General features: G+C 48.4%; 1 protein-coding gene across 1 annotated transcript in view; it reads right to left on the bottom strand.

The window, feature by feature from the left end:
- Positions 1–2,790: 2,790 nt before the first annotated feature.
- Positions 2,791–27,292, bottom strand: part of PRDM5 (PR/SET domain 5) — a 120,132-nt gene continuing 95,630 nt past the window's right edge. Inside the window, 3 exon segments of the mRNA XM_061571359.1 lie at positions 2,791–6,765; positions 12,746–12,850; positions 19,546–19,631. Coding sequence (XP_061427343.1) covers positions 6,604–6,765; positions 12,746–12,850; positions 19,546–19,631 — 353 coding nt within the window. The 3' untranslated portion in view covers positions 2,791–6,603.

The following is a 27,292-nucleotide window of genomic DNA, read 5'->3' as shown; positions in this document are numbered from 1 at the left end:
AGAGCGTTCGGCAATTTCGTCGAATACTTTTTTTTCCCCCGAGAAAGGAAAGTTACGGGGCAGAGCAGCGGTGGCAATAAACGAACGTGTGATTTTTTTTTCTGACACGCCAGCTCAATTATTATTAATAATGATAAAAAAACACAACAAATGTGTCGATAACACTGCCACAAAGAAAAATGTGTGTCTATGAGATGACATTTCAGGTAATGGGCACTGCTTCATCGTGGAGAAATCAAGACAGCCTTGTTCGGACTTATGAAGACATTGCAAGGGCAAGCCATTCCTCAGTAGTGCCATGTGAGTTCAACAGCATTTTAAAAACTTATCGCAGTTATGAAACGATCTGACAAATAAAAAAAATAAGCATATGCTTGTTAACTGGCCAGGGTCATGGATGCTTCACAAGTATTACCCAAACATCTAATGTATTAAATTGGCATACAGATAATACAGAGTATGTACAGTACAATGTTAATGTACACACATACTTTGCAGCAGTATCAATTGTGCAATAACTTACCAATACGATAATTAAGTCAACATTTCTCACAAAGATAAAATAGGGAAAATAATCGATCTGGAAGTTGATAGTTTCAATTGATAACATAATTCATATCACACAATGATGCAGTGGCTGGGATTATAGACCATTGGTGAGCAATAATATTTGTGACTGATAACTTTAATTCATTATTAGACAACTGCACATACTGTTTCATCTCAGAGTGTTAAATGAAGTTACCATGATGGGAGGGTTTGGGGTTCATATTAATATTGTCTATTTACTCTTTAATGTAATTGACGGGATTATTTTCCGTCGTTATTTTACTTAGTGGTATAGACTTTTATATGTTGAAAATAAGAAATTAATGACAATAACTATATTACTGCAGTGTTACACGTGGTCTCTTCTCCTATGTGGAAATTAAAGCTGGCCAATTATAAAGACCCGACAGAGAAAACTAGAAGCATCTCATTTTAAGAAGGATGCTACAAATGTCATGGATAGAAAAGATGAGTAACACAGATGTATTACAGATAGCAAGTACAACAATTAATTGAATAAGAATAATTAGTGGAAAGCAATTCAGACTTCTTGGACATGTAATGAGAAAACAAGAGACTCAATATCAATGTTTTGACTGGGAAAATTATAGGTACGACAAGAAGCCGTGGATAACAGCAAATTAAGTGCATAGGGAATGTGAACAATTGGATGCAACTGGGAGGAGCATCTAATACAGAGTTCTTGAGTATCATGGACAGAGCCGTGATTGCTGACGCATTTGAGAAATGACATACATGGCTCACAGAGAGCTCGACTTTAATAGGACACGTATTCCCATCTGTGACCATGACCATGACCAACCATTGCCGAGGGGCAGTAAAATAAGAACAATACGTATTTTTAAACTCGAACAGAAGGTGGGAGTCGTCAAACGGCAGAAGACAGCGAATATTTCCCCCCCCCCCCCCTGCACACTACGCAATTAGACACACGAAGACGGTCCGTGACATCGCAAACCGCATGCTCAACGTGCGGGAAGATGTCCTCTCGAGTCCGATGCCAAAATCAGCCACGTGCCCTGGAACTCCCTCCCAGCTGGGCCGAGTCTCTGGGCGCGCGATCTCCAAAGGAGGCAAAATCCTGTGGTCCCGTCCATCAGTGGCCCTGCGCCGTATCAGAAGGCCCCTGGCCTTCCACACGGCCGCTGACAGTGGTGACGAACGCCTGATTTGCCGCACGAGACAAAAGATTTGGCTCCGTGCCTTCGAAGAGCGGTATGGAATTCGACAGCTGCTCGTCTCAGGCGAGCGACGTGCAGAGGCACTGGGGTATGCCGCAGCTGCCCACACCGGACAGATTAAAGCGGCGGTAGACGCGGGGCGACGACCGCTCGGCCGAGGGAGGCCTTCATCCAGCAGCGGGTTGATTTTGGCTGCTGCTGACGATGACGGTGAGAGAAGGGAACAGCCCTGTCTACGCTGTCGGCTTTTGGCTTCGTACGGTACGAAAGAAACGCAACACACCTCCACTGACATACATTGCCGTGCAGATGAAGACCCTGCCAAGCCAAAACATTGTCCGTCCAAATGTACTTGCGGGCCTGAATGTTGATGGAAGCTCTTGGCGTCAGGTTTTCGCAGTTGTGCCCTCCAGCTCCGTGACGTGGTTTTAGAATCATTCCGCGTGTTGGCCAGCGCGACGCGCCACGCACGTATCGCAAGCACGTGTCGTTGGGAGCGTGGAGCAAAACGTCGGACGTCGTTCCCAACAAAACCACGGTACAAACCCGAAAAAAACGTCTAGCAAGATTTGTATCATGGCGACAACGTGCATATGTGGCGGGTGACTATATGGTTTCGGAAGGGCTGACTTCGTACAAAAACACATTAAATTTAATGTTTTAATAAAATTATACTTTTAATTCCATTCGAAAAACTAATTTCTAATAACGAGAGAACGCAACTTTGTGAATAACAAGAGCATGTATGCCAGTCGCCCACGTGCTCTGCGAGTGGGTAACCTACCACGCAACACGTCCGACTTTAAGAGGTTTTTTTATCGAGTGGCCTTGTTTTGTGGCCTGCCACTGATGTTACCTGGGGCCAGAACTCAAACTCAGGTTGCCAGATTGATTAGTGCAGTTTGATAACCACCGAGTCACCATTCCACAGATGTGGGTTTTCACCTGCACTTACATAAACGCTTAATCGCAATCTCTGCAAATGTTTTTGCACATTTAAAAGTAAGCCACGAAAACAGACTTAATTTAGTACGTGATATTTATTATAAACCAAGCACAGCTTCGTACACAAAAGACAAACGGACACACGTGCGCACAAAAAAGTAACACTGTAAAGCAAAGGAGAGAATGATGGTGTGCATTTCATTCTGAAATGTTATTTTTTTTTAAAGTTCACTTTACAAAGTAACAAGACCGACCCATTGGTCTTGTCACCAAATCAAGCATGTGTGCGCCTCCGGCTATACGAGCTAAGGTTGAGGCTTTCAGTTTGATTGCGTGAGTAATCACAGATTCATCCTTTTTGGCAAATTAATTTATTTTTATTTCATTAATACCTGCTTCGTACCGCTCGCGGCAGTGATTTTGGCTAATTGGCCTAAATCAGGCTCTGCTTGGCACGCTATAGGCACCAGGGCTGATTCAGCCTGCCTCGCTGCAGCCTTTACAATCCCGTACACTTGTTCCTACAGCCCCTTCGTTATTTCTAACTCCAAAATAAAAATGTTTGCACGAGTTCTCTCTTACATTGTAAAAACCAAAACGGATTTATTTTATTCCTTTCGACTTTAACAACATCATCACCTTTTCAGCTTATACAAATCGTAAAAAAGAGTCCGTGTTTTTACGTCCAAAAACCCCGACTGTGGTGAGGCCGCTTAAGAAGGCGAAGAATGTCCATCATGCACTCACAAATCCTCAACACATTCGTTAACGACACTGCCCTAAAAGGAAAATATAAAAACAAATATAAAACAGGCGACGTTTAAAACAGGTACAATTTCAATAACCCTGCATCACAGCAGAGAGGGGCGTCAAAATCCAACGATGCACCAATTCACTACTCCTGGCACAATACTCTGGCGCACAACCACATCCGTGTAAAACAATAGTCGTCGCTCTACGTTCACATGCTGTGCAGGAGGGCAATTGGCCAACACGGTGCTTATTTGTTTTTTGTTTCTCCTCTTCAGGGCCACAGTGTTATTGACAAATGTGTCGTTTGTGCATGTGCACCGCTGCCAATGCAGTAACATGCATTTGTTTTTAATTATCAAAGCGCATACTTCTTGCTTAGAACGATGCTCATAGAGCCTCCCCCCCACCACCACCCTCCCTTATTCAAGGAAGTTTCGTCGTCTTTGCTGGCCAGACAGGTCGGGAGATTTAAGGTTATCGAGTATCCACGCGTGCTGAAGTGCTTCCAATTTTTGCTACTGGGTGGATGGAGACTGCACCGCCCACCTTGACTGTGAATCTAACTTGGTGCCTCAGAGTGGTGAGTCCAGCCATGCTAACTCTTGTAACCGTCAACATGTCAATATAGATTCCCATTCAACGCAGCAACACAGCGGTGCTCATCTCCATTGGTGACCCTGAGTAAGAGGTGGAAATTCCACATTCCCATGGCAGGGTCAGTTTATTTTAAAGATGATGGTTGATTTCTTATTAAGTGGGACTGATTTTACCACACCTGGAGGGATGATCAGCTGCGTTAGCCCCTGACTGAGATTGATTAGAAGCCATGCTCTCTGACCACAAGTGTCACGAGGCAAGAATGTTTAAATATTTACATCATCATCAACACCAGCCATTGTCGGTCCATTGCTGGATGAGGGCCTCCCCAATCTATCGCCATCCTTTGCATTCCCGCGACGTAACAGAAAATCTCACTAGAAAATGCGCTGATATTTTTCTAGATTTGAAGCTTTCGTGACTGCAAGGATTCATATTCTTAGGTTTTTTTGGTAAAGTCACGTAGGTAATTTACTTGATACAGCTGTCGTGGCTGTGACGGTTCCACCTGAAGACGGAAGCTTGTGTTGCCTCCGAAACGTCGTGATTTTTATTTTATTTTAATTAATTTTAATGTTTTACCTACGTGACTTTACCGAAAAACCTAAAAATCTGATATTTTTTCTCCATCTCCAAGGTGACCATCTTCTCGAGTGTGTTCGATTCTTTAGCTGCTTTTCCAGCACCAGTCTCGTCCATTGGCCAACATCCCTGCTTCGCGATTCATCCCACCCAAGCCCACTGACTTTCCTCAACGGTCAATACGAAGCCTCCAATTTCTGTTCCATTCCAAAATCTCTGTGCGTCCATCTTTCCGTCTCTCGGTGTAATTCCGAGGGCGCATCCTCTCCACGCTCCACGTATCTTTGCGCACTCAACTCTCGTTCCGTTTTCTCTGTCAGCGTCTACCTTTCTGATCTAATACATCTCGCCCGGCAAATATGCACCAACTAAAAAGTGTCCAAATTTTGACAAATTCGAAAAGTGCCCACAGATTACCTAATTGTGTGCACGGCATTCATTGCTCTCAAATGGAAGATGAATGCCCCCATGCCACTCTTGCAAATGAGACTCATCCTGGTACCTTGAGTTCTCAAATTGTGACAACCAAAATAAACATAACACCTTTCCCCATCTTCAGACAAAATGGAATGCTTTTGTTTTATTGTAAAGTTCATCTCCCCAAAAAGCCCTCCATCCTGGTGGTTTCTAAATTCCATCCAACAACACAGCAGGTGGAACAGGGGGGGGGGAGGGGAGGGGTAGCAAACGTGACAGAGTGCTGAGCCAACACTTACTAATGTTTTATACTGCTGAGATCCTGGCCTGGTATCCAGGTGTTCAAGTACATTTAATTCATGGTCTCAACTCAAGTCATCAGCGCAAAAAATATATAACTTACGGAGCTCTATCAGTCCCCTCCTGGATGAGGGCCTCCCCCACATCATGCCAGTCATGGAGGTTGTATGACTATACTTCACCACGCTGGTCAGTGCACGTTCGTGAAAGGAAGTGCCCAACATCGATTCTGACATCACTCGCCATTGATGTTAGGCTTGGCCTGGAATCGAACTCAGGTCGCTGGGTTCATCGCACAGTGCGCCAATACCCGCACCACCGTGCAAAATAATACACTTGGTTTTTTTATTTTCTAAAAAATAATGGCAATGGCGAAACTAGAAATATAATTGCATGTAAATTTAGTGACACTGCATGTGGACCACATGTGGGCACGCGTACCGCCATCCCTCATGCCAAGCGCAACAGAGACCCAAAGACGCGTACGGGCAGTCGCATAGCTATCATGTGACCATGCGGTGCAACTGGGGTTTGCCGGCTGTCCTGGTTTTCTGAGGAGGTAGCTTGTCCTGGAGAAACTCTAAGCCTTCCCGGGACTTTAAAAGTCCTGGTTTTGGTCATTAGCATCATAAAATACCGCTCAAGACAATGCATTCACGTGGCGTTCTCCCTTCCGTTGCTGTTGTTTCTTCCCATGATATGTCATCTCAGAGGCGCCAACGCTTGGTGCAACCGCACCAGGGTCCACGGGGCAGGACGTGCCCAGGTGCTGGGCCATGAAGAGGGAGGGAAGGCAGCGGGCAAGGGGTCTCATTTTATTCCTTGCACCAGGACACCCTAATGCCAGCTTGGTTGTGTTTCCATAGCATTGCTCCACTTTGGAATTCCCTTCCATCTTCACTTCTCCCGGTTTCTCAAAACCTTGCTCTCAGTTCAATAAACGCAATCACTCGTTGTCCATCAACACCTCTGACAGCGCCGTTCGTTTTGCGGCTGGCCGCTCGGCGATTTTTAGACTTTCGGCAATGTGCTCGGCAACCTTGACCCAACAACAAAACCCCCATAAAAACCAACGACGCCACCGAGCGTGGGGGCCGCCACCGCCTCCTCGCGTTCAGTTTGACCCGGCGGACGTGCCGCAGTCCACGTGTGCGGTCTCGCCCAATCAGCGCCGAGAGTGTAGGGGGAAGGGGGCGAGGGGGGGTGAGGGGTGGGCGACGATCGCGCACGGGGGGGGCCCCCCCCCACCACCCCGCGGTCACTCCGTCTCCCCGTGCACGTTCTCCATGTGCACCTTCAGGTAGTCGTTGCGCGTGAACTTCTTGTGGCACAGGCGGCACTCGGCCATGGGCCGGTTGGGGTTGTGCGTGAGCTTGTGGCGGATGAGCATCTTCTTGAGGCTGAAGGACAGGTCGCACACCTGCATGCGGACACGGCAATGCACAAACGCGATCGCGACGTGAACGTGGGTTTACGGGACCGCGATGTAAATTCTGCCGCGTCGATGTTCGCAGTTTGTTTTAGGGCTGTGCCACATCTTGACTTTTTTTCTGTTCTCCCCGTGCCGGCTCACAGCTTCGTTGGCAACCGAAATGAAGAAGCTGCCAGCGCATGGAGCGAAACGATGAATGTTCGATTCAGGCGCCTCTTGCCGGTATGTACTGCTGTGATCCGGATTCCGAATTGGGTCGCTGGGTTCATAGTTCAGTGTCTCTATCTCACACTCTCTCCTCCTCGCCGACCAAGGACAATGGGAGGGGGGGAGGGCAACTTAAAAGTGGATACACCGATCCATCCCGATTGGTATGTGGTGTCTAAATGCACCTACATGTTAAGGTTCTGACTCTAGAAGAGCAGGGATATGTATTTTATAGAGGGAAAGAGGTGGTTCAAGAAAGAGAGACATAGGCAGAAGGGGAAAAGATGTTTGCGTGAGAAGAGGGCCAGGGAGCTTCAGCAGGGGAGAAGAAGCCACCTCCCCACTGGCGAAATGAGTAGAGTGGGAGGAGGAGAGATGTAGGCACGGGCGAGTCAACGTAGAACTGTGAAGAGGGTGAGTGTGATCTTGAAATTGACCTGCGATTGCATTGCGAGCCAGTGGAGTGATTACGAGTATTGGGGTATGTTTCATTGATGGAAACACGACCATGAATGATAAGAGACTTCACCCAACTCTGCCGCAGAACAAGCTGAAAACATCATTTTATCCTAGCGGGTGGATGGACGTGAAGCCAGTGGGCAGCCAGATGTTGCCCCTGCAAACACTTTCAGCGAGACGGAGACTTCATCGACGATTTCGATGGAGCATCGCGGCTCGCTGTGGCAGCTGGGCCGCGTGAGGCCGCGGACGAGGGATTTACACGTGGACCGGGGGAGCTGTGGGAATTAGCCCAGCCTAGTTCAATCCCCCTCGCCCCATTTGAATCCACGACCCCCGCAGAACAATGCACATTGCTCAAGAGCTCCCTCGCAGCGATCACAGCAACTGCCGTAGCGATGCACGGTCACCAACAGCAGGGTCCACCCTAGCAGAGCTCTAACTTGCTGGAACGACAGCTGCAGTTCGTGTTTGCTAACAAATGAACTTGAAAAGCGATGTTTACAGCCGAGGCGTATTTTAAAAACGACCAACGTTTAACTTGCGTAGTGCGTTTTCGTTGACCTTGCCTGTCCGCGGCCGACAGAAAGTTAGCCAAGCTGATTTTTAATTCGTATAACCAGGTGAGAATTTAAAGAGAAACCAAGAAAGTACTTACTAAATTGGCCAGGGTGGCCAAAATGGCAGAGAATAAAACTAAATGCTGCAAAGACAATAAAATAAAAACTTAAACTATTTATTTTATTTTACCAGTTAGGGCCCACTGAGCTATAAAGCTCTTTTTCAGAAGTGCCCTAGCCACAAATGATAGCTCAACGAAGTGGCGTTTCACGTGGAAATTTCTTGCAGCCAAACACTCTAAATGCACGTTTCTAAATGTGGAGGGAAAAATTGGAGGACCCAGAAAAAAATCTCCACTACCACGGGGAGAGAGAGACACGCAAACTCCAAATATACAGGCGCCAGGGTCGCGATTGAACCCACAACATCCTGCATACCAGGCGAGGGAGTTAACATCTCGCCACCGCGGCGCCCCTCATCATAAAATAAAAGCAGAGCCAAGGGTACAAGCACGATAAAGACGATGACAGCAGGGCTGTACACATGGTTGCGATGTTTATCGTTCATAACGACACCTGCACAGTGCACTGCCTAGACGCAGGCTACGACCGTTGGTAGCCACGGAGGTCAAATTAATGAACAAAATAAACAAAAAAAAAAGGAAATCGAGCACAACTAAAGGATCTCGCGTTTCTTCGCCCGGAATTAAAATCAGGTGGCACTGAAATCGCGGGTTTCTCCGATATAATGGATTAGCCCACTAACCAACCTAATAATACACATATTTTTTAATTGCTCAATTAAAACAATTATTGCGTTGTTGTTTTTTGGCGAGGGGGGGGTGTACACGTGGTGGTTTTGATTAAAGCCCGCGCCTTAATTGATTTCGTTTGCATTTGCGCAGCATTATAAACGTCGCCGTAAGACGATCAGCTCCTGTCCCAAGAGCCACGCGGTTTTTTTTATTTTTTCGTTTTTACCGGACGGCTAACATTTTTTTGTTGCTGTTGTTATTAAGCCACACATGTAACACGACGGCTAAAATAAATACAAGAAGGCGCTTGCATTTTTTTAATAACTCGGAGAGGCGCTGCGATCGATGCGCCGGCGTTTCGCTAAAAGCCCCACGGCCGCGGTGGCGGTGGCAGGTTCTGGGCGCCCGGTGGGCGACGGGGCGGACGGAGGAGGATGGAGGACGCGTGATCGTTCGCAGTTGGGGTTTGATAATCAGCAGGCGTTGTAGGGGCTGTTGGGGGCGCAGTCATCCCGGGCCAGATCCAACGCACGCCACGAGCTCGATAACAGCAGCCCGAGTGGCCCCCCAACCTCCTCCCGCCCGCAAACAATAAATATTATTTTTCCTTTACTTGCGATGGCACCGGAACAATCGGAGGGATTAGCAACACATGTGGCTCGGCTTTAAAGTTGCCCCCCCGCCCCCCCGTGTCCTTGGTCGGAGAGGAGGAGAGTGGGAGATAGAGCCAGTGCAAGGACTGCCTCCTCCCCTCCTGCCGCTTCGCTTCGGAACTCCCATTCCCATCGTCTCTTTCTCCCCAAGTTGCTCTCCGACGACCTCGCTCAAGTCAAGCAAGGCGTGTCAGCGCCTGCCTGCCAACACCCTCCGCAGTGGTGCCGTTTGTTTGCTGACCACTGGGTGCCTTTGATTCTTTAAGAATGCACTCCTATCTCTTCCCCACGTTATAAATAGCCTTGCTCGATTCAATAAACCTATTGGCTCTTGTCTAGTAATACTTTCAATGATGCTGATTGTGGCAGGCCACCTGACAGTTTGGAATTCCCTCCCATCATCTCTGCACCCATCTTCTTATAATAACGTTTTTTTTTATTTAAGAAACACTTTAGCCCGTATCTATTTAGAACTTTGATTGTTGCTCGCTGTTTGGCATTTTGGGCCTTTCAGCCTTTGGCTCAGCAACTGTGATTTAGAAACGTAAAACAATAACCTGTAAATGCGCACACTGACACACAATTAACAAGGGGGGGGGGGGAATAAAATTGTGATGAATATGGAAACGAATCAATCGCAGTTCTCAAACACAGGCCTTGCGTTTCCTCCATCAGAGTTCCTTTATGGCCACAGAGAAAAAAAAACACATTGATATGTATTATCTGTATGCATTCCCCCAATTTCGCAGTGTACACCTGATCTTTGCCCCGCGACCAAAAATTCAATAACACCACCAATAGCATCACGCGGCCTGTGAAAGCCCCCTCACCCATACGCCCTTGTTTGCAATAGGTCACGGGTTGCAGGGAGCCCGCGGGAAATGCATACGAGGGTGTAATCCAATTAATGCTACAATCGATGATCGACCCGCAAACAAAGCGTTTCATGCACAGGTTGATGCCAATGTTGACATCGAGCTGCACACACACACACCCACGCACACACCCACACACACAAAGACAAATCTCCTTTTGTAGCCATGACACTGTTGGGGCAAGTGCTGTTAGCGAGCACCTGTGAAGGCCTACACAGCAAATGTGCAGGTGGGTGGCCAACACCACGCCCGGCTTGCCTTTGATCACCCAAATGCTGACATCCAAATGCTCATGTATTACACACCGCACCAGGTACTCATTTAAGGCTGAGTTGACCTAGGGGGTGCCCCAGGGACTGGTCCAGATATTCGTCACCAATGTTGGTGGCCGCGGGGCGGCAATGGATTTGGGGTTGCCGGGTCCGTAAGCGGAGTGCGCTCCTGCTACACCGCGCAGACTCGCACACGCACACCGCCCTCCTACACGACAGATTGTCGATGTAAAACACTGGCAGTCTCCCTCACTCTCGCTTGCATCGCTATATACGCATTACTGCACGTGCAGGCAATACCAACCAACAGCTGTATAACCAAGCAAGCGATTAGTAATTTTTATTTATTTATTTTATGTGAGTATATGCGATATATGAATGAGCCATGCGGCGAAAATTAATAACAATTAAAGAGGCGAATTGCTCTCGGATGTGCTTTCAGTTTGTAACCGGTGCGTCGTTCAAATGCAGCGCCTGCTATTACGCTCCCAGAGGCACGTGGAGCGAAACGACGGACATCACGCAAGAGCAAGTTGCGGTTGTGCGGCGCGACCGTGAAAAAACCTGCGCAGTCGTAATTAAAGTGAACGATACCCCATACGGTTTGTTGTTGTTGTTACAATTGGGATGCAGTAACGCCATGAGAAAGACTAAATATACGCAACTTTGGAGCTGACTTTGATGAGGCGGCGAATATGGGAACGTTACATTTTTTGAGTGGGCAATGGCCAAATGTTTCAGGCACGTTACCAATGGGCCTGGAGTCAAGCGAACGTCTACTCGGGGTGGTTTTGCGGTCACTCTGCAAGGGAAAGAAAAAAGTGTGACTTTTGAAACGTGACCTCATCTTCGGGGGTCACGTACGTCGTGATGGAAATTGTCAAATTATAAATCCGAACGTATGAAAATTAATCCTCGTTATCGGGCGTCCTCCAGCGATTGCCACGAATCAAATAAAATTGACATTTTTGAAACGTGACCTCCTCTTGTTAAGGGGGTCAAACACTGGGTGATGCCATGATTATTTCCGAAATTTCAACATTTCAACGGGGTTTCAGATGGGGATAGAATTACCGTGTTTTGTACTCTAGGGGTGTTTTTGGAGGGAGGGAGGGTGGGGGTTACCAAAAAAAATGATCGGTCAACCAAAGGACATTGCAATGTTGACAACATATTTAGCACAAATTGTCGGGTCTGTCTTCAATACGTTCCCATGTATTGTTTGGGTCTCTCTTCAATAAGACACACCACTCATTGTATGGGCCTCTCTTCAATAAGACACAAAACTGCAACACAGTTACCCAGGACTCGAGTGTCAGCAACTCCCTAAGAATGTAATTGTTCATACGAATCAGTCTAATAAGCATGGATTTGTGCATTTCTGCAGTATTGTCTGTTACAGAATACCTACTGATGGCGCCAACTGTTCATATGCCAATGTATGGCTGGTAATCGGTGTATAATGCCATCTCCAACTTCTATCCACTTAATCTCTTTGGCCTCTACTTCTCTCTGCTGTGTGTAAGGACCATTGACCAAAGTGTTGTGTATAATACGTGTTTATCCTTTTAAGAGAGAAGCGTTTTTGACGAATTTGTTGCGTTTTCCCACGTCAGTATACACGTCCGTTCATGACACAAAACAATATTATCCTCTCTTCGCTAAGCCTTGGACCGCATGGAGGACGTCGTAAGTCCGTGCATAACGTCGAGTTTCTTGGAAATCCCTTTTGGTGGCCTGAACGCAGCGGATGACGTCGTCCGTGGGAGCGTCGTCGTAAATGAGCCGTGCGCCGCATAAATATACGTGGGATGGATGTTGTTGCACAAACACGTCTGCCCAATGTCAACACTTCTCTCTGACCAAACTGGGATATTTGCACTTGTGTACAGCGAGTGCCTATCGTAGACACATAATGTAATTTAGGAAGTGTATTACGAGAGAAAGTGACAGCCTCACTTGTAAACTTTGCTGATTTACTGCTCGATGGTTGTTCAATTTCAGAAACCGTTTCACTACACAATGTGCAGCCATGCAAAGCTACTTGCTCCCGCCGGTGGACAAGGCCGTCGTTAGACGGAGCTCTGGAGAGCTCCTCTCGGGCATATTTTGGCCTCCTCATCCACGCTGGCCACACTGTCTTGGGAAGAGGTGGGAATGCGGCAAACAGAGGCAGCGAGCACTCACGTCGCACTGGAAGGGCTTCTCCCCCGTGTGGGTTCTCATGTGCTCGTCCAAGCCTCGCTTCTGGCTGAAGGCCTTGTTGCACTCGGAGCACTGATACGGCTTCTCCTGGGGAGACGGAGAGAGAGAGATTCGCACACAAGCATCAGCATCATCGGCATCATCAGCAGCAAATGAACCACAATAGCTTGCGGATTTCATCAAAGAGCATAAACCATCACGTGAACTCCAGTCATCCTCGCAGCAGCGACTTTGGCCAACCATCGAACAACGCCGGTCACTGCATTGCGTGCTTTCAGATGTGCTTCTGCGGCCGTCTGGAATGCTCTTCCTTCTGATATGAGGAAGCCACTGGATCTATGCACTTATAAATCTACTAGATTGAAAACGAATTTATCGAGAACAGGTTTTTGTGTTTAGTCTGTTGTCCTTCATCCACACCTCCGATTAGTGTGGTTAGCTGCGTACAATGTGAAAGTAGTTCGACATTCATACAGCAGTAACAGCATCATCAGCACAAACGTGACCGCACCGCAGGACAGCTGCGGTGGCGAGATTTTATCTCCCTCGCCGGGTATTCAGAAGGTTGTGGGTTCAATCCCGACCCTGATGTCTGTGTAATCGGAGTTTGCATGTTCTCTCTGTGGTCGCGTAGATTTTTCTCCGAGTATTTGGCTGCTATAAATTTCCACGTGGTAAGCCACTTCGTTGTGGCCAAGGTCGCTTCTGAAAAAAAGCTACACTGCTCAATGGGCCTCACCTGCTAAAAGATGGACATCCACCTAACGAGGCGTCACGCCGCCGGGAAGGAGAAACGAACGGTGACGGCTGGCGCCGCGTAACAGAATCAGTCAGAATATTTTATTTTTACTGGAGGAATCCGATGAGCTATAAAGCTGTGGCCCTCGGCCACAGTGCATGAACTGCATCGGCACCGTGGCGCAGTCTAACGCCTGTGCCTCACAGCAACAAGGACCTGGGTTCGATTGCTGAATCAGGCACATGTCTGTGTGGAGTTTAAGTGTTCGGCCTCCTATGTTCTATATGTTGCCCCCTGTACCGTTCGCGTTCTGCTGTAATGTGCACCGATTGCCTACTTTATTGAGGGCAATATTGCATGAAAAATGAAGATCAATTGATTGGTTTCCTTCTGCTTCTAAGGAACCTACCCAGATATTGCAAAAAAACCACACAATGTGGTTGGTGTTGGTCAAACACCTTAACATAGCAGGACCCTCCGGAAAAAAAATCTTTGGACTCAGCGACGCTTTCCTGCGATAGCCACTGAGGCAGTGTGCTCCTATTTCATTCTAAGTCCCCACGTGCAAACCTTACAAATGTGCATGCTCCCAACATCGTAACTCATTCACACGCATTGATGCAGTATGTCACGCGTACACGACGTCACAACACATGACCATTCACGAGTGCCCCGCATTCACGTTCATCACAGACGCACAAACAAACCCAAAAAACTTTGTGCGCATATTTGCGCTATATCCATACACGCGGACGATAAACACCCTAAACAACAAGACGCGCCAAACACGCATCACGTACAGACACAACCAACACAAACACGCACACATCACGTTGTCAGCTATATCCATACACTAATCACACTGCAAGCCATTATGCACATACAGCCGTATGGATTATGCATATGCGTTATAAATACAAATACCCACGTGAGAGAAGCCATATTGCTTAAACCAATCTATAAAAGTAAAAAAAAACACGATGCAGGGAGTTCCATACATTATGAAATTAGAATAATAAGTTCAGGCAGACAAATAAAATTGTCCAGTTTAGTCTTATAATGCAATGTTGCATGAGACAGGAGAACAATGGACGTAAAGTAACTTACAGCATTTTAGCCAATCAGCCACAGAAGCCATACGGGATCTAGAATACTCTCCCGACATTCAGCAATTCCATCTTATCAAAACCAATTCCAGGCCACACGTTGAATGCCAATACAACGAAGTTGGCTCGGGCAGAACACGGCTGCTAGAAGGGATGATGGCCGGTGGTGGAGACCAACAAATTAGAGGCCATCCATCTGGAAGATGAAGCGATGAAATCCATGGAGTTTTTTTTTATTGGGGTACAATTGTGAACAACAGCCATATCAAACATTAGTACATTTAATTGGCATAATCATTGGTTCACTGCATCTCAAAGACTCACTGCTACAAGGTGTGTGAAGTTAGGAGATGCCCCGTGTGTGTGCTCAGCATTTGAAGGCCTGAAAACCAGAATCGGTGATCTTGCCGACAATGTGTTCATCAGGGAGGAAGTTCCGTATTGGGACAGCAGAGTGAAGGGGGATTCTATCCACGGAGCATGTTCTGGCATCAGCAGACGCTCGACATTATTGGCGCACCGCTAGACCGTTGAGCAATAGACGTAACGTGCACACAGGCGTGCAGCGTTGCATGGACAAAACCTGTCGGCCTTATCCAGACCACCAGCTCAACGGAGCGGGCCGTGTGGCAAATTTTGTCATTTTGAGACCCACTCAAAGGGTTGAGAAAATGTGGTCATCCCAAACAGCTGGCAGCGAGGCAAAGACACAACTGTAGACTGATGTATTCCTCACTACGGCTCAACAACACAGTACAGCCATCAACGTTCGCTGCAATGTGCAACCGTGAGAGATGGGGGCGGCTTTGGCGAAGCCTTCAACCAAGCAGTGGATAGACTATGGTTAACGATGACGATGCTTCTGACCTCCGGCCATCCGGGTGTTATGCACAATCACCAGTTGATTAGCCTATCACTGCCCTTACTCCCTGCCTAGGCCGGTGTGCTTTCTGCTCAGGGTTTCACGCATGCTGCCCCATGTGCCCGGCAGGCAGCCCCACGGCAAGGCCTCTCACACCTCAGCTCATTCCCAGCTGCCCTGGCTGCAAAGATATCCAGCACGGTTCAGTGCAGAGCTCACCGCTATAGATGGTGCATGAACTCTGAACTCCGCATGGTGCAGCGCAGAGCTCACCGCTTATACACGGTGCACGCGTGTGGTTATTGGGCTCGCCTGTAGGAGCAGGGAGTGCTATGTCAGTGGTTGGCAATGCTAAGCTATCATCCCAGAAATTCGTATTTGAGTCCCACATCCCGTACAATGCAAACTGGTGGCTGAATGTAGCTTGGGCCCCCCGAAGGCCTCCCAAAGATTAAACGGGTGCGCTGGCTACTCGCGCAGTGAACACATGAAGGTAGCCTCATGTGATTCCGATGACTACAGTGGCCAGAGTTGACCCAACCTCATCAGATTTCAGAAGCTGTACAACACGTGACATAGGCTGCAGCAAGGCCATATGTTGTCAGAAGGGGGTTGTGCACGAAACATCCATTGTTGTACTGCACTACTCCAATGTCAATGATCCCTGCCTTCACCGACCAACACTGGCCAAAGTCAAATAACCCCCATGACCCCCCCCCCCCCCCCCCCCACACAGCATAGGGAGGCCCTCATCCAGTAGCAGATTGTAACATGTGTGACTCCAGCCCCGCCATCCCCTCGTGGTGCCCCACTGACCTTAATAGGTGCTCGCTGACAGCCCTTTTTCAAAGCAGCCTGTCCAGATTAGTCAGGGCGATCTCTGCCATTCCACATTAGCAGTTGCTAATTGTTTCACTAATAAAGGACCTGCAACCTGAGCTGACATGTGTTTCTCCCTTTGATTAAAACTAGAATTATGTGAAGTTACTGCTCAAGAATGCAACTGAAATTAAAACTCTAAAAACCTTGACTAAGAATACACTGGAAAATGTAGTCCTGATTAAAATTACTTTTTAATGAGAGAGAAACGAACCACCATATTTTGGTTGTTGCTTGGGCCTACTGTTGATGTGAAAGCCTACCCAGCATTCAGTGGTGTGCGCCATTAAAGGACCCATTGCTAAACTCTTTATTCAGACTTAAAAGGCTTTTCTCATCTGGCAACCCAGTAAATATGCAACGTTTAGCCAACGTTTGTACGTGGTGGGAATCAACGTTGGTTAAATGTTGGCCCAATATAAGGATGACCAGCCCAAAACACACTGGCCGGACCCATGATGGCATTGCCAATCCGGCTCACCAAGGAAATACAAATACATTATACAAAACATCATAAACTTGGGGGTACTGCCATGGTACAATGTTTAGCACACTGGAGTTTTAATTCAGAGGTGTCTCAGAAGAAAAATATGTATTCATAGCCAACAACAGAATAAAATGTAATCTTTGCTCAGATAGACCAAATATATTTTCTGTGCCACTTACCACATACAGACTGGCCTGTATATATATACACAGACAAATATCCCCTGTAGAGCCTTAATGGACTTTTGGGGCAAGTGCTTTTAGTGAGCACCTATGAAGGCTGGCAAGGCACACGAGGGGGTGGGTAGCCAGCACCACCCCCGGCCGCCTCTGTCTCCCCAGTGACGATGTTTACACACCACACCAGGTACTAATTTGAGGCTGAGTCGACCTAGGAGAGGCCTAGGACTGGTTCAGATATTCATCATGTTGGTCGTGAGCGGGAATCAAACTCCACTACCACTCATCCTCCTGTAGATACATAGGTAGTGTCTCAAGGACGATGGTTCTATCTCTGTGTGATCCACCTACCCCATGCACTAAATTATCAGTAAAGCGAGCGGCTCGCAATGAGAAGGCTGCAAACTTAAATCCTGGTTGGGGGGCACGGGTGGTTGACTCAGCCCATCATCATCTCTCCAAGGGTCGACAAAACAAGCACCACTCTATGGGGGAAGTTAACAGCGGTTGTCCTACAGATAGACTCACCACTTGCCAAAGGACCTTGTTATTTCCCACCACTTGGTTCACGGCTGTGAACAGGAGAATAATCCCCAATACCTCCTCCAATGATCTCCTGAGCTGAAAATCACTTCTTCTTATTCTTTTCGTCGTGACAAACGCTTGGGCAAACAAGGGGGAGCAATCTCCATTCGTCTTCAAAGCAAAGTGAACTTGGGAAGGACATGACACTACAAAGGACAAAAGCCTCGGACGATGTGATGAATTGTCAGCTTAGCGAGGGTTCTTGCTGCTAATGTCAGGCAGGAGGGGGGGGGGGTAGCCAACAGGAGGAACCGGTCGACCGGGAACGATTCCCCCATCGGATCCAAAGCCTCTAACTATATAAATGACACGTCATAACAATAATGAGTATCACACGTCGTCGTGGAGAGCACAAGTCACGTGTGTATTCTTTAATGTCGTTACTCGCATTCTCCACGGTTGCGCGCGATAGCTCCGCATCGATCGAGGGCCCGTGTCTGATGGTGAAAGGTTTTCCCTGCCTTTAAACGTCCGGCGGTTTAGCAGCAGTTGGCTTAAGCAAAGCTCACTCTGCCTATGAGAGTCTGAATGTCGAAACCTGGCCGGAGCTTGGTTGCGTTAAAACCAATGCTGCTTAAAATATGTATATATTATTTATCTATATTTATTTTATCAGGTAAGGCCCACTGAGCTATGTAGCTCCTATTTCAGAAGCGACCTGGCGATCACGAATGATAGATATCTCGACCAAGTGGCTTACCACGTGGAAATTTAAAACGGCCAAATACTCCAAACGCATATGTCTAAAGCGCTCCTAAGAGAGGAGGCCATGCTGTGGCTGGCTGATGGGATGCGTGCAAAAAAATATATTATTATTTTTACGCGGACAGACAAATATGGGACGGAGACACAGTGTCTGTTTACTTGTGCTGCAACTCGACATAATGTCATGAGAACGAGGCATTAGCGTGCTGAAAGACGCCTGCGGTCCGCCAGCGGAATCGGGGCGACACAAGCACAGATTGTGGTTTCGGGGCCTGGTCCAGCACTGCTCTTCGTCGCTATGGGTGGCAGCTCGACCGCCGACGTCAACGTGCCATGCGCACGTTTGAACCGGGAGCCAAGAGCACAGACAGAAGGGCCCATCCCATTATTTTTAAGCGCCGCGTCGGCTTTGCGAAAAGATTAACCTTTAAACTGGGAGCGATTTTGCGCGAAACGCTCTCGACGGCGATGGAACTTTAAAGCAAAAGCGGATGAAATTGCAGCCGTCTGACATTGCCAATTCCAGAGTGGCAAAGTCGGGCTTGAAGATAAAAATGCGCGCGTGCCCTCAAAGGCAGGACATGCACAAGTGTATATATATCTACGTTGTGTACGCGTCGCATGACGGTGAGAGAATAGTCGTCGCATGGGGAACACTTCAGCCAGCGGTAGATAGACAATAGCTGATGATGTTGATTAAATAGTCCAAGTGATTTCCTGCTGAAATGGGCATTGAGGCATTACTTATGTTTCGTTTACAGCCCTCACTGAGCCAATGGTGGAGATTATACATTCCTATGGCGGGGCTGAGTCTGTCCTTAAGTCATCTACTGTTGACTTCCCTACAAAGTGGTGCTCACTCATTCTAAATGAACGCGTGCAATGCAAGTGATATTTTCTGTTACGTCCTAAAGTAAATGTTAACATTCAAAAGCGAGTTTACAAAATCATTCCTAAAAGCAGACATGTCTGCGGTCAGATTCATTGCGCGGCTCTGTGATATGTGTTTGTTTGGGTTGTACCGCGCGAACACGCATTCAGAGAAGCTACACAACACAAAAACCTATGCAACCATGTTCCCCGGATTGTGACGCACTTTGTTTGTTTCGCCGAGTCGTAGAGTAACAGTTGGAGGCGCGTTGTGATCCGGTGGCTGCGTGTGCGTTCGTGTGTTGGGACCACATGAGTAGAACTCGATTGACACCTTTGCTTTGTGAGAAAATGCTTTGTTTCCTCTTACCCGGGTGTGTGTTCGGATGTGCATCTTGAGCCCGTCGTTTTTGCTGAACGCCTTGTCGCAGTACTGGCACTGGTACGGACGCTCACCTGGGAAGAGGGCAGACGGGAGCGTCCGTCGGTACAACGACAATAATCGCACAGATTACAACGGCGCCCCGAGGTCCCTGTGATGTGCAACGTAAACAGTCATAAAGGACAAAACCGTGGCGGGCGGCAGTTCGAAAATGAGACTGATGGTAAAAAAAAAGCAATTTCCTCTTTCCCCCGCCCCCACAACAAAGCCACTTTGAGACCGGGAACCAAAAGGCGACGTCTGAGTATGTGTCTGTGTGTGTCTGTGTGTGTTTTATGTTTTATATCTACGATATATTTCTTTGTAGATGAGAACTAAACACTCAAAAAACTTCTTATTTTTTTACTTTTGACGAGCATGAAAAGGAGAATTTACCACGGCTGGCCTCTCTCAAGAAAAAAAAATACTTTCTAAAATGTAATCAAGGATTTTTGTAACTGAGTAAAGAAAATAAACTCACCTCACTGCCTGTTATTGTATAAGTGCTGTTAGCAAGCACCGCTTGCATCTAGGTTGGTGCAACACACAAAGGGGGCTGTAGGACAACACCATGCCTGAGATGCCTTTGTATCCCCCGACTGCAAAGCCCCGACCCATCCGTGCTCATTTTTGGCCGAGTTAACGTAAGGGAGGAGGGCGGTGCCAGGTCAGGTTCAATTGTCAAGTGCCATTTGGAGTGCGGCCCAGAATCAAACTCTGGTGGCTGGGATCAGCACATGCGATGAGCACGCCACATACGTAGGGGAAAAAAGTTCAACGTACATACCAGATTACCAATCTATATAATTACAATACTCCCCTCCCCCTCTTTGCCTCGAATCACTGCACCAGATTGAATTAAATGATGACGTCACCCTGCTGCTGCTGCTCTATTTAAGACCGGAAGCAACAGGAGAGCTTCACCATTCTTGCCCGATGAAGCTGATTGTAATTATCAGCGAAACGTCGTACTCAAATTTTAAATGCTGTTGATTCTCTCTTCAACACACCGGTGGGCTAAAGAAGTGAATATTGTCCTTTGAAAAACGTGACACATTTTTTACTGTTTGGCCGTGTCGGGTGGTGGAGGGTTACGACACATTTATAAATAACGCGATCTGACCCAAAAACCTATATTATGAATAATATTGGTCGCGAAAGCCTACGTGTTAAAATATACCAGACTAAGTCTTCAGCATGGATGGAGAACTCAATGAGTGAAGTTCACGGGAAAATAGTAACCACGGTAGCAGCAATTGAAGAGTGATAAGGAGTCAACTGGCCACTGATGACCACGTGACTGGAGTGAATTGTGCCCCTAATTACTTGACCACCTCTCCCCACTCATGAATGCACATATTCACATTCACATGCAAAAAGCATATATCGCTGCGAAAGTTATCGTTACATTTTCACATCTGCTTTGTCCATCCACTGTTGCACGAAGGCATGCCCCCACAGGCAGTCACGGGGGGTTGTTTGACCAAACTTCGCAATGCTGTAGAAGGGCAGGACCGGGGACCGGTAACAGATCTTATTCGCCGCTGACGATACTCAACGGCCGGGAATCGAACTCCGCTCGCCCGTGTTTCACGGCGCAAGTGCGCTCTAACCACCGCGGTCACAGCTACGCATCAAATCCGTGTCGACGAAAAATCTGCGTGTCGCACAGTATCTATCACTTCATTATTTATTATAATTATTCTTATTTTAAGAAGTAATACTGTAATTGCTTTCTAAACATAGATCCCCACGTCAATGGCGGGGTACAATTTTTTTTCTGTCCCCGGAGGTAATCGGAAGCAGACATTAATTTGCTGGTGGTTGGGGGGGAGGTGAGCAGGCGAGGGGTGCAGATGAGGAGCGGTGGTGCAGCGGTTAGCGCGCTGCCCTACGAACCCGGCAACCCGAGTTCGATTCCCGCTCACGGCACAACAGTGACGATTATCTGAATCGGTACTGGGCCTCCCCTCGGTCGACTCAACCTCAAATGAGTACCTGGTAGTGCGGTGCGCAAAACATCGCCACGTGGTGCTGGCCACCCACCCTTCACTAATGAATGCGTGTACTTACATTCACACGCAACAGAAATATATCGCTATGAAAGATATCGCTTACAGCACTTGTCCCAACAGTCTATTAAGGCTACACGGGGGAACTTTGTCTTTAAGGGGGGGGGGGGGAGGAGGCGGCTAGCAGACGGAGGGGTGCACATGGGGTGGGTGCGGTGTGGCTGGAAGTGACTCAAAGTTCCCGTTTGATCCCACGCGCGCCTTGCGCCGCGAGGGCTCGTGTGCTCACGGAGCCTCTGTGACTGTCCGGGCTGATTTTTTTTTGCTGCACCACGGAGCCCAACGTCGACGTCTCTCTGCCTGTGCGTCACCGCTGCCACGTGCCACGTCGTCGTCATCATCACGGGCTATGAACTCCGTGCCAGCGATTACCTAAACGGGCGCCGGCGAACGGACGACAGTTTGGGCGCACGGCGTCGGCGTGCCCCTGCCGCCAGTCCTTATACGACGTTGTTGTTATTGTTGTTGCCTTTTCAGCAGCAGCAGCAACAACAACAACAACAAATGAGTGCAGGGAAAAACGGAACGAGAGCACGCGACATCGAACGACCGAGTAAATGCACGTCGCAATCGCTGCCCCGACGTGCGATTTAGGACACGTGCTCACCAAGCATACAAGACGTCTCCTTCCCATAGCTGTCTCTCCGCATAGAAAACTAAAAGATGACACATCCCACCGGCCATGCAGCCTTGCATTTTCTTCAGCAGAATTCCCTCAATGCAAGCGAACTCTGGACCGGTCTCAGCATTCAGTTCTTTTTTTATATTTGTAATTTTTAAAGTGACCCGGGCCACTCCTGTATATGAGACAGTACCCTGGGTCTCTTCACCTGGTTCAATGTAAATTAAACTTAAACTCATCAGCAGGAATCAGGCCTGCCTAAAGCAATGCTGGTGAATTGCCAGGTGTTCAGAGGCAAGGAACCTCCCCTCTCTGCCAGACATTGGTTCGATGCAAAATTATTTTAATACACAATACGTATATATTCTCTACAACGACACAAACGATGAAGTCGTGAAACAGGGGGAAGATAAATGCAAGATAATCGGATATTGGGAGAGTACCCTTGGTAAGTATGAATGCGTGCAGTGTTATGTGTAAGCATAAAGACAAAGATCCCCTGCAGAGCCTCAATAGACTTTTGGGGCAAGTGCTTTTAGCGAGCACGTATGAAGGCCGGCACATGAGAGGGTGGGTGGTGAGTGGCGATGTTTAGACACTGCACCAGGCACTCATTTGTAGCTGAGTCGACCTACGGGAGGCCCAGGACCGGTTCAGATAATGGTGTTGTTGGCCATGAGTCGAAATCAAACTCTGGTCGCCAGGTTCGTAACCCAGCACGCTAACTGTTACACCACCACTCCATAGAAAAACACACGCACACACCACCACGGCGCCACAACGGTGACGAATGATTACCTCAACCTTCAGCGTGCGTTTGTTTTTCCGAGAAACCGCAATGTTCACTAAAAATGATGTAATATCTCGGGCTGTGAAATTAAAGGGCATATTGCAAGTTAAGCAAACACTCAGGACGACCCTACGAATAGAGTTAGGCAACACACACGCCCGAAGAGCAACGCACGAGCCTTTGCGAAAGGATAGAATGTTGTTTAATCAAGTTACCTGTTCGTCAGAAATGTTGACATCGACAAAGGAAGCGGTTCAAATCGAAAAGCGTGGGACTAGAAGCGTGGAGACGCAAGCACACTTGGGATTACGCTGAGAGACAGAGAGGGGCACGCGAGAACCAGCGAACACGCGCAAGAAGAATCAAGGAGGAAGGTGGGGCATCGAGCAGGACATGTCCATTTCAGGGATGATGGAGAACGGTTGAGATGCATGGTGGAGTGGAGGCCAAAGGAGAGGAACACGCACCAAGGGTTACGTCAAACGATGGTGACGGCTTGGGGAGTCCTTCATCCAGCAGTGGATTAATCATGGCTCATGATGATACCATGATGCAGGCAGACAGGCCAACAGGCCAGGCATTAGATACATTCTGGCATATAGTTGCGTACATTAGGATGTTATTTGAATGACGAGACCGTTCAATTTGAACTGCAAAAGGTAACCGCTTGCTCATGCCACTGCTGGTGGAAGTGCCTCCACGAGAAAGCTCTACGAGAGGTCCCTCGAGAGAGAGCGCATTTGGCCTACTCTTCCACGCTGCTCAGAAGTCTTGGAAGAGGTAGGAGGACCCACACTTTACCTTGCCGCACGCGACCTACCGAGCGACATCGGTGCATCCGTTTACGCCGCTGGCTGGACAGGCATTTGAGCAAACCTGACCCAAAATTTCAACTGCCGCGGTGGGCGATCAAATCGACCCGGCGACTTCTACATTACAAGCCGAGTGTGGGCAGCCATTGACACAACGGCAGCTCCCCGTGTAAGCTGCTGCCATCAGGCTCGCCGCTTTCCCGCTGGCATTGTTGGATATTTGCTGGGCCCTCAATTTGTGGGCCCTCAGTTGTGGAAATGGTTTCAGTGTTCATGTCGCCCCCCTCATCAGTACCCCCCCCCCACCACCCCCCCATCACCCCACCCAGGCAACAAACTCTACGAGCTCCGACTTCACGAAACAATTTCAGGTCTCAGATTCACACGGAAAATAGGTAAATAGATGACGGTGGATTTAGAAAATTATAACGCTCTTTCTCCAATGCGTGACTGGTGCTTCAAACGCCGAACCGTGGAACACATAACTTCGCACTGGCCCAAATATTAATTTGAAAGGAGTGGGTGGGTGAGTGAGTGAGTGTGTTAGTGGGTGACTGGCTGAGTCAGTGAGCGGGTGAGTGGATGGGTTGGTGATTGGATCGGTGGGTGGGTGGGTGAGCGGGTGAGTGGATGGGTTGGTGATTGGATCGGTGGGTGGGTGGGTGGGTGAGCGGGTGAGTGGATGGGTTGGTGATTAGATCGGTGGGTGGGTGAGCGGGTGAGTGACTGGGTGGGCAAGTATGCAAGTATGTATGGTGAACTTCTTTCGCACCGTATGTAGAGAGGTAACCGAGTGGGTGGGTAAGTGGGTGAGTGCGTGGGTGTATCTGTACATTCACCAACTGAGTTTCTCAATCACTTAGAACTGCACCTCTCTCATAGTTGGCCCTTCGTTGGCCGTACGAAATTATTAGTTGTGGGTTGAAGAGTGCAGACGTTCTGGATGGCTGGGCCAGAGCAAGTGGGACGTGAGCCTGATGAAAGGTGCCACATTGTGTTAGCGACAACAGCGCTGGTGGGAGGGAACGAGTGGGAGGAAGACGTAGAGAGACATCTACAGCCGCACATGCGGGCATCAAAGATGTAAACATCTGGGCAGGGCAGGGAAATGCTGCACGATATATCAAGGGGGCAATTTTTCCGTTGCATTTATATTCATTTCCACCCCAGTGTTCGGAACAGGCGATGTGTATTCTCGGTGGGCTCGTGAGTGATTGGTGGAGTGGTTAGGTGAGTGGGTGGGTGAGTGGGTGGGTGGGTGGGTGAGTGGGTGGGTTGGTGAGTGAGTGGGTGATTGGCTGAGTGGATGGGTGAGTGGGTGGGTGAGTATGGTGAACTTCTTTCACACCGTACATAGACAACCATGCAAATCAAAGGTTATCGTGGTTGCTTAGTGGTGGTGCAGTGGTTAGCGCACTGCACGATGAACCTGCACCATTGCCATTGTTTTGCATGTCAAAATAAATCTATAAAAATAATTGGGGTTTGGGGTAGAGGTTTGCACGGTGCCGCGGTGGTTGGGCGCACTATGAACCCTGTGACCCGAGTTTGATTCCCCACCGCATCGAACATCGGTGGCGAGCGATAACTGGACTGGTCAGTGGGCATCCTTTCCTCCTTCACCAACCTGCACTGACAAGTGTGATGAAAGTATGGCCAAACCACCCCTGGTATCCTGTCATGGCATTCTCCTCAATCAGAAAGCTACCATGACAACGTTGCTATCACAGATACTTGTGATCATGAGATAAAATTATTGTAGAAAATCAACGTTAGTGTTCGACACCCTGTGTGGTCCTGAAGAGACATTTTTGGGCCCATGGCTCAAGCACCAAGTGATTGTCTCGTAAACGGCTCCTATACGGCAATGCCTGCGTTGAGCTCCCTTTACAACATTTGGATTCGAACTTTGAAAACCTTGCGTTCTAGCTCAACGGCAACCCCACTCTCCGCTAGTTTAATTAGCCACTTAGCAGGGATACGTAGCCACAGGAACAATTAATACAGATATCAAGCTACGCTCAGAACACAAGCGTGGCACTGATAAGCTTGGGTGAATGCTAGCCTCTGTGCGTGCACGTGTGTGTAGGGTGTTTGTTGAAGAGGTTGTCACAGTAAGGAAATTATGTTTGCTGCTACGGCATTTCATTTTGCTCACGCCGCACCAAGCGAGAGGTCCTGCCCGGGTCAAACTGATTTCCTGGTTCGATGCTTCCTGCTCCGCGAATAGGAAACGGCCATCAGGTAAAGTGGAAGGCCACCCACCTGTTGTGTGAGCGCGAGGCCATGGAACAGGTGTCCATTAGCGCCACTTCGCTCCCGCGGGTCGCCGAGTAAAACGGTGACGAGTTTGTGTGCACGTGTGCGCGTGTCCGCTCGCGCTCAACGCCAGTGACGATTTATCTTAACCGGTCATTGGCCTCCCCTAGGTCGACTCTGCCTCAAATGAGTACCTGGGGTGTGGTGTGTAAACAACACCACTGGGGAGACAAAGGCGGCCGGGAGTAGTGTTGGCCACCCACTGCCTCGTGTGCCATGCCGGCCTTCATAGGTGCTCGCTAACAGCACTTGCCGCAACAGTTTGTTCAGGCTACATGGGGGAACTTTTCCTTTGTTTGCGTCTGCAAACCCTGTCTTGGGGGAGTGGTAGTGTAGTGGTTAGCGTAACCGAGATATGAACCCGGCGTCCCAAGTTCGAATCCCAGTCCTGGGCCTCCCCTGGTTCGACTCAGCCTTTAAATAAGTACCTGGCACGGTGTGTAAACATCGGTGCTGGGGAGACAAAGGTGGGCGTGGTGCCACCTTCACTGTCCTTCCGGCTCGTTCACAGCACTTGCCTGTAAACAGTTACGTGGGGGTCTTTCTCGATGCTTTCCCCGTCGCGAGTTCCTTCTCACGGCTCTCTCATGTTCACTTTAAGCGCTTTGTTAATCCACTGCCGACTGAGGTTGTCCCCATTGCCATGTAGTGCCGTGAGTTGCTTACCCACACTTCACCAGTTCCATACCCAGAAGGTTGAAATTGGTCCAGAGTTTGCTTTCTCAACAATAACGAAATTATTTGGGATCATATTGGTCTGGGAAGTCAATAGGCTGACGGAAAAAAACACAATTGTTTTTATGTGTGGATACAAAAAACGAAATTCTGCTTGTGTAACGGTTCGCCTTCGCTTTATGCGGGTTCGGATTTGTGCGATTTCGCAAATACGCGGCCAGCCTATTTCTACCCAAAACTCGCTTCATGCGGTTTGAATTGACCCCATATGCGGTTGGGACATGGCACAACATTGTTTGTGCGTCCCGTGTGCGCCCTACTCGGTAGGCAGCAATCTCGTGCCGTTTAATTTTCCGCCCCATTTTTTTTCTCTTGGAAAGCATCTACCGCATAAAGCGAGGGAAAC

This window comes from Lethenteron reissneri, chromosome 47 (assembly GCF_015708825.2).
Source record: "Lethenteron reissneri isolate LAM-NWPU_2019-01 chromosome 47, ASM1570882v1, whole genome shotgun sequence".
NCBI lineage: Eukaryota > Metazoa > Chordata > Hyperoartia > Petromyzontiformes > Petromyzontidae > Lethenteron > Lethenteron reissneri.
Note: the sequence above shows the minus strand (reverse complement) of the source record. Positions and strands in the feature narration are given on the sequence as shown.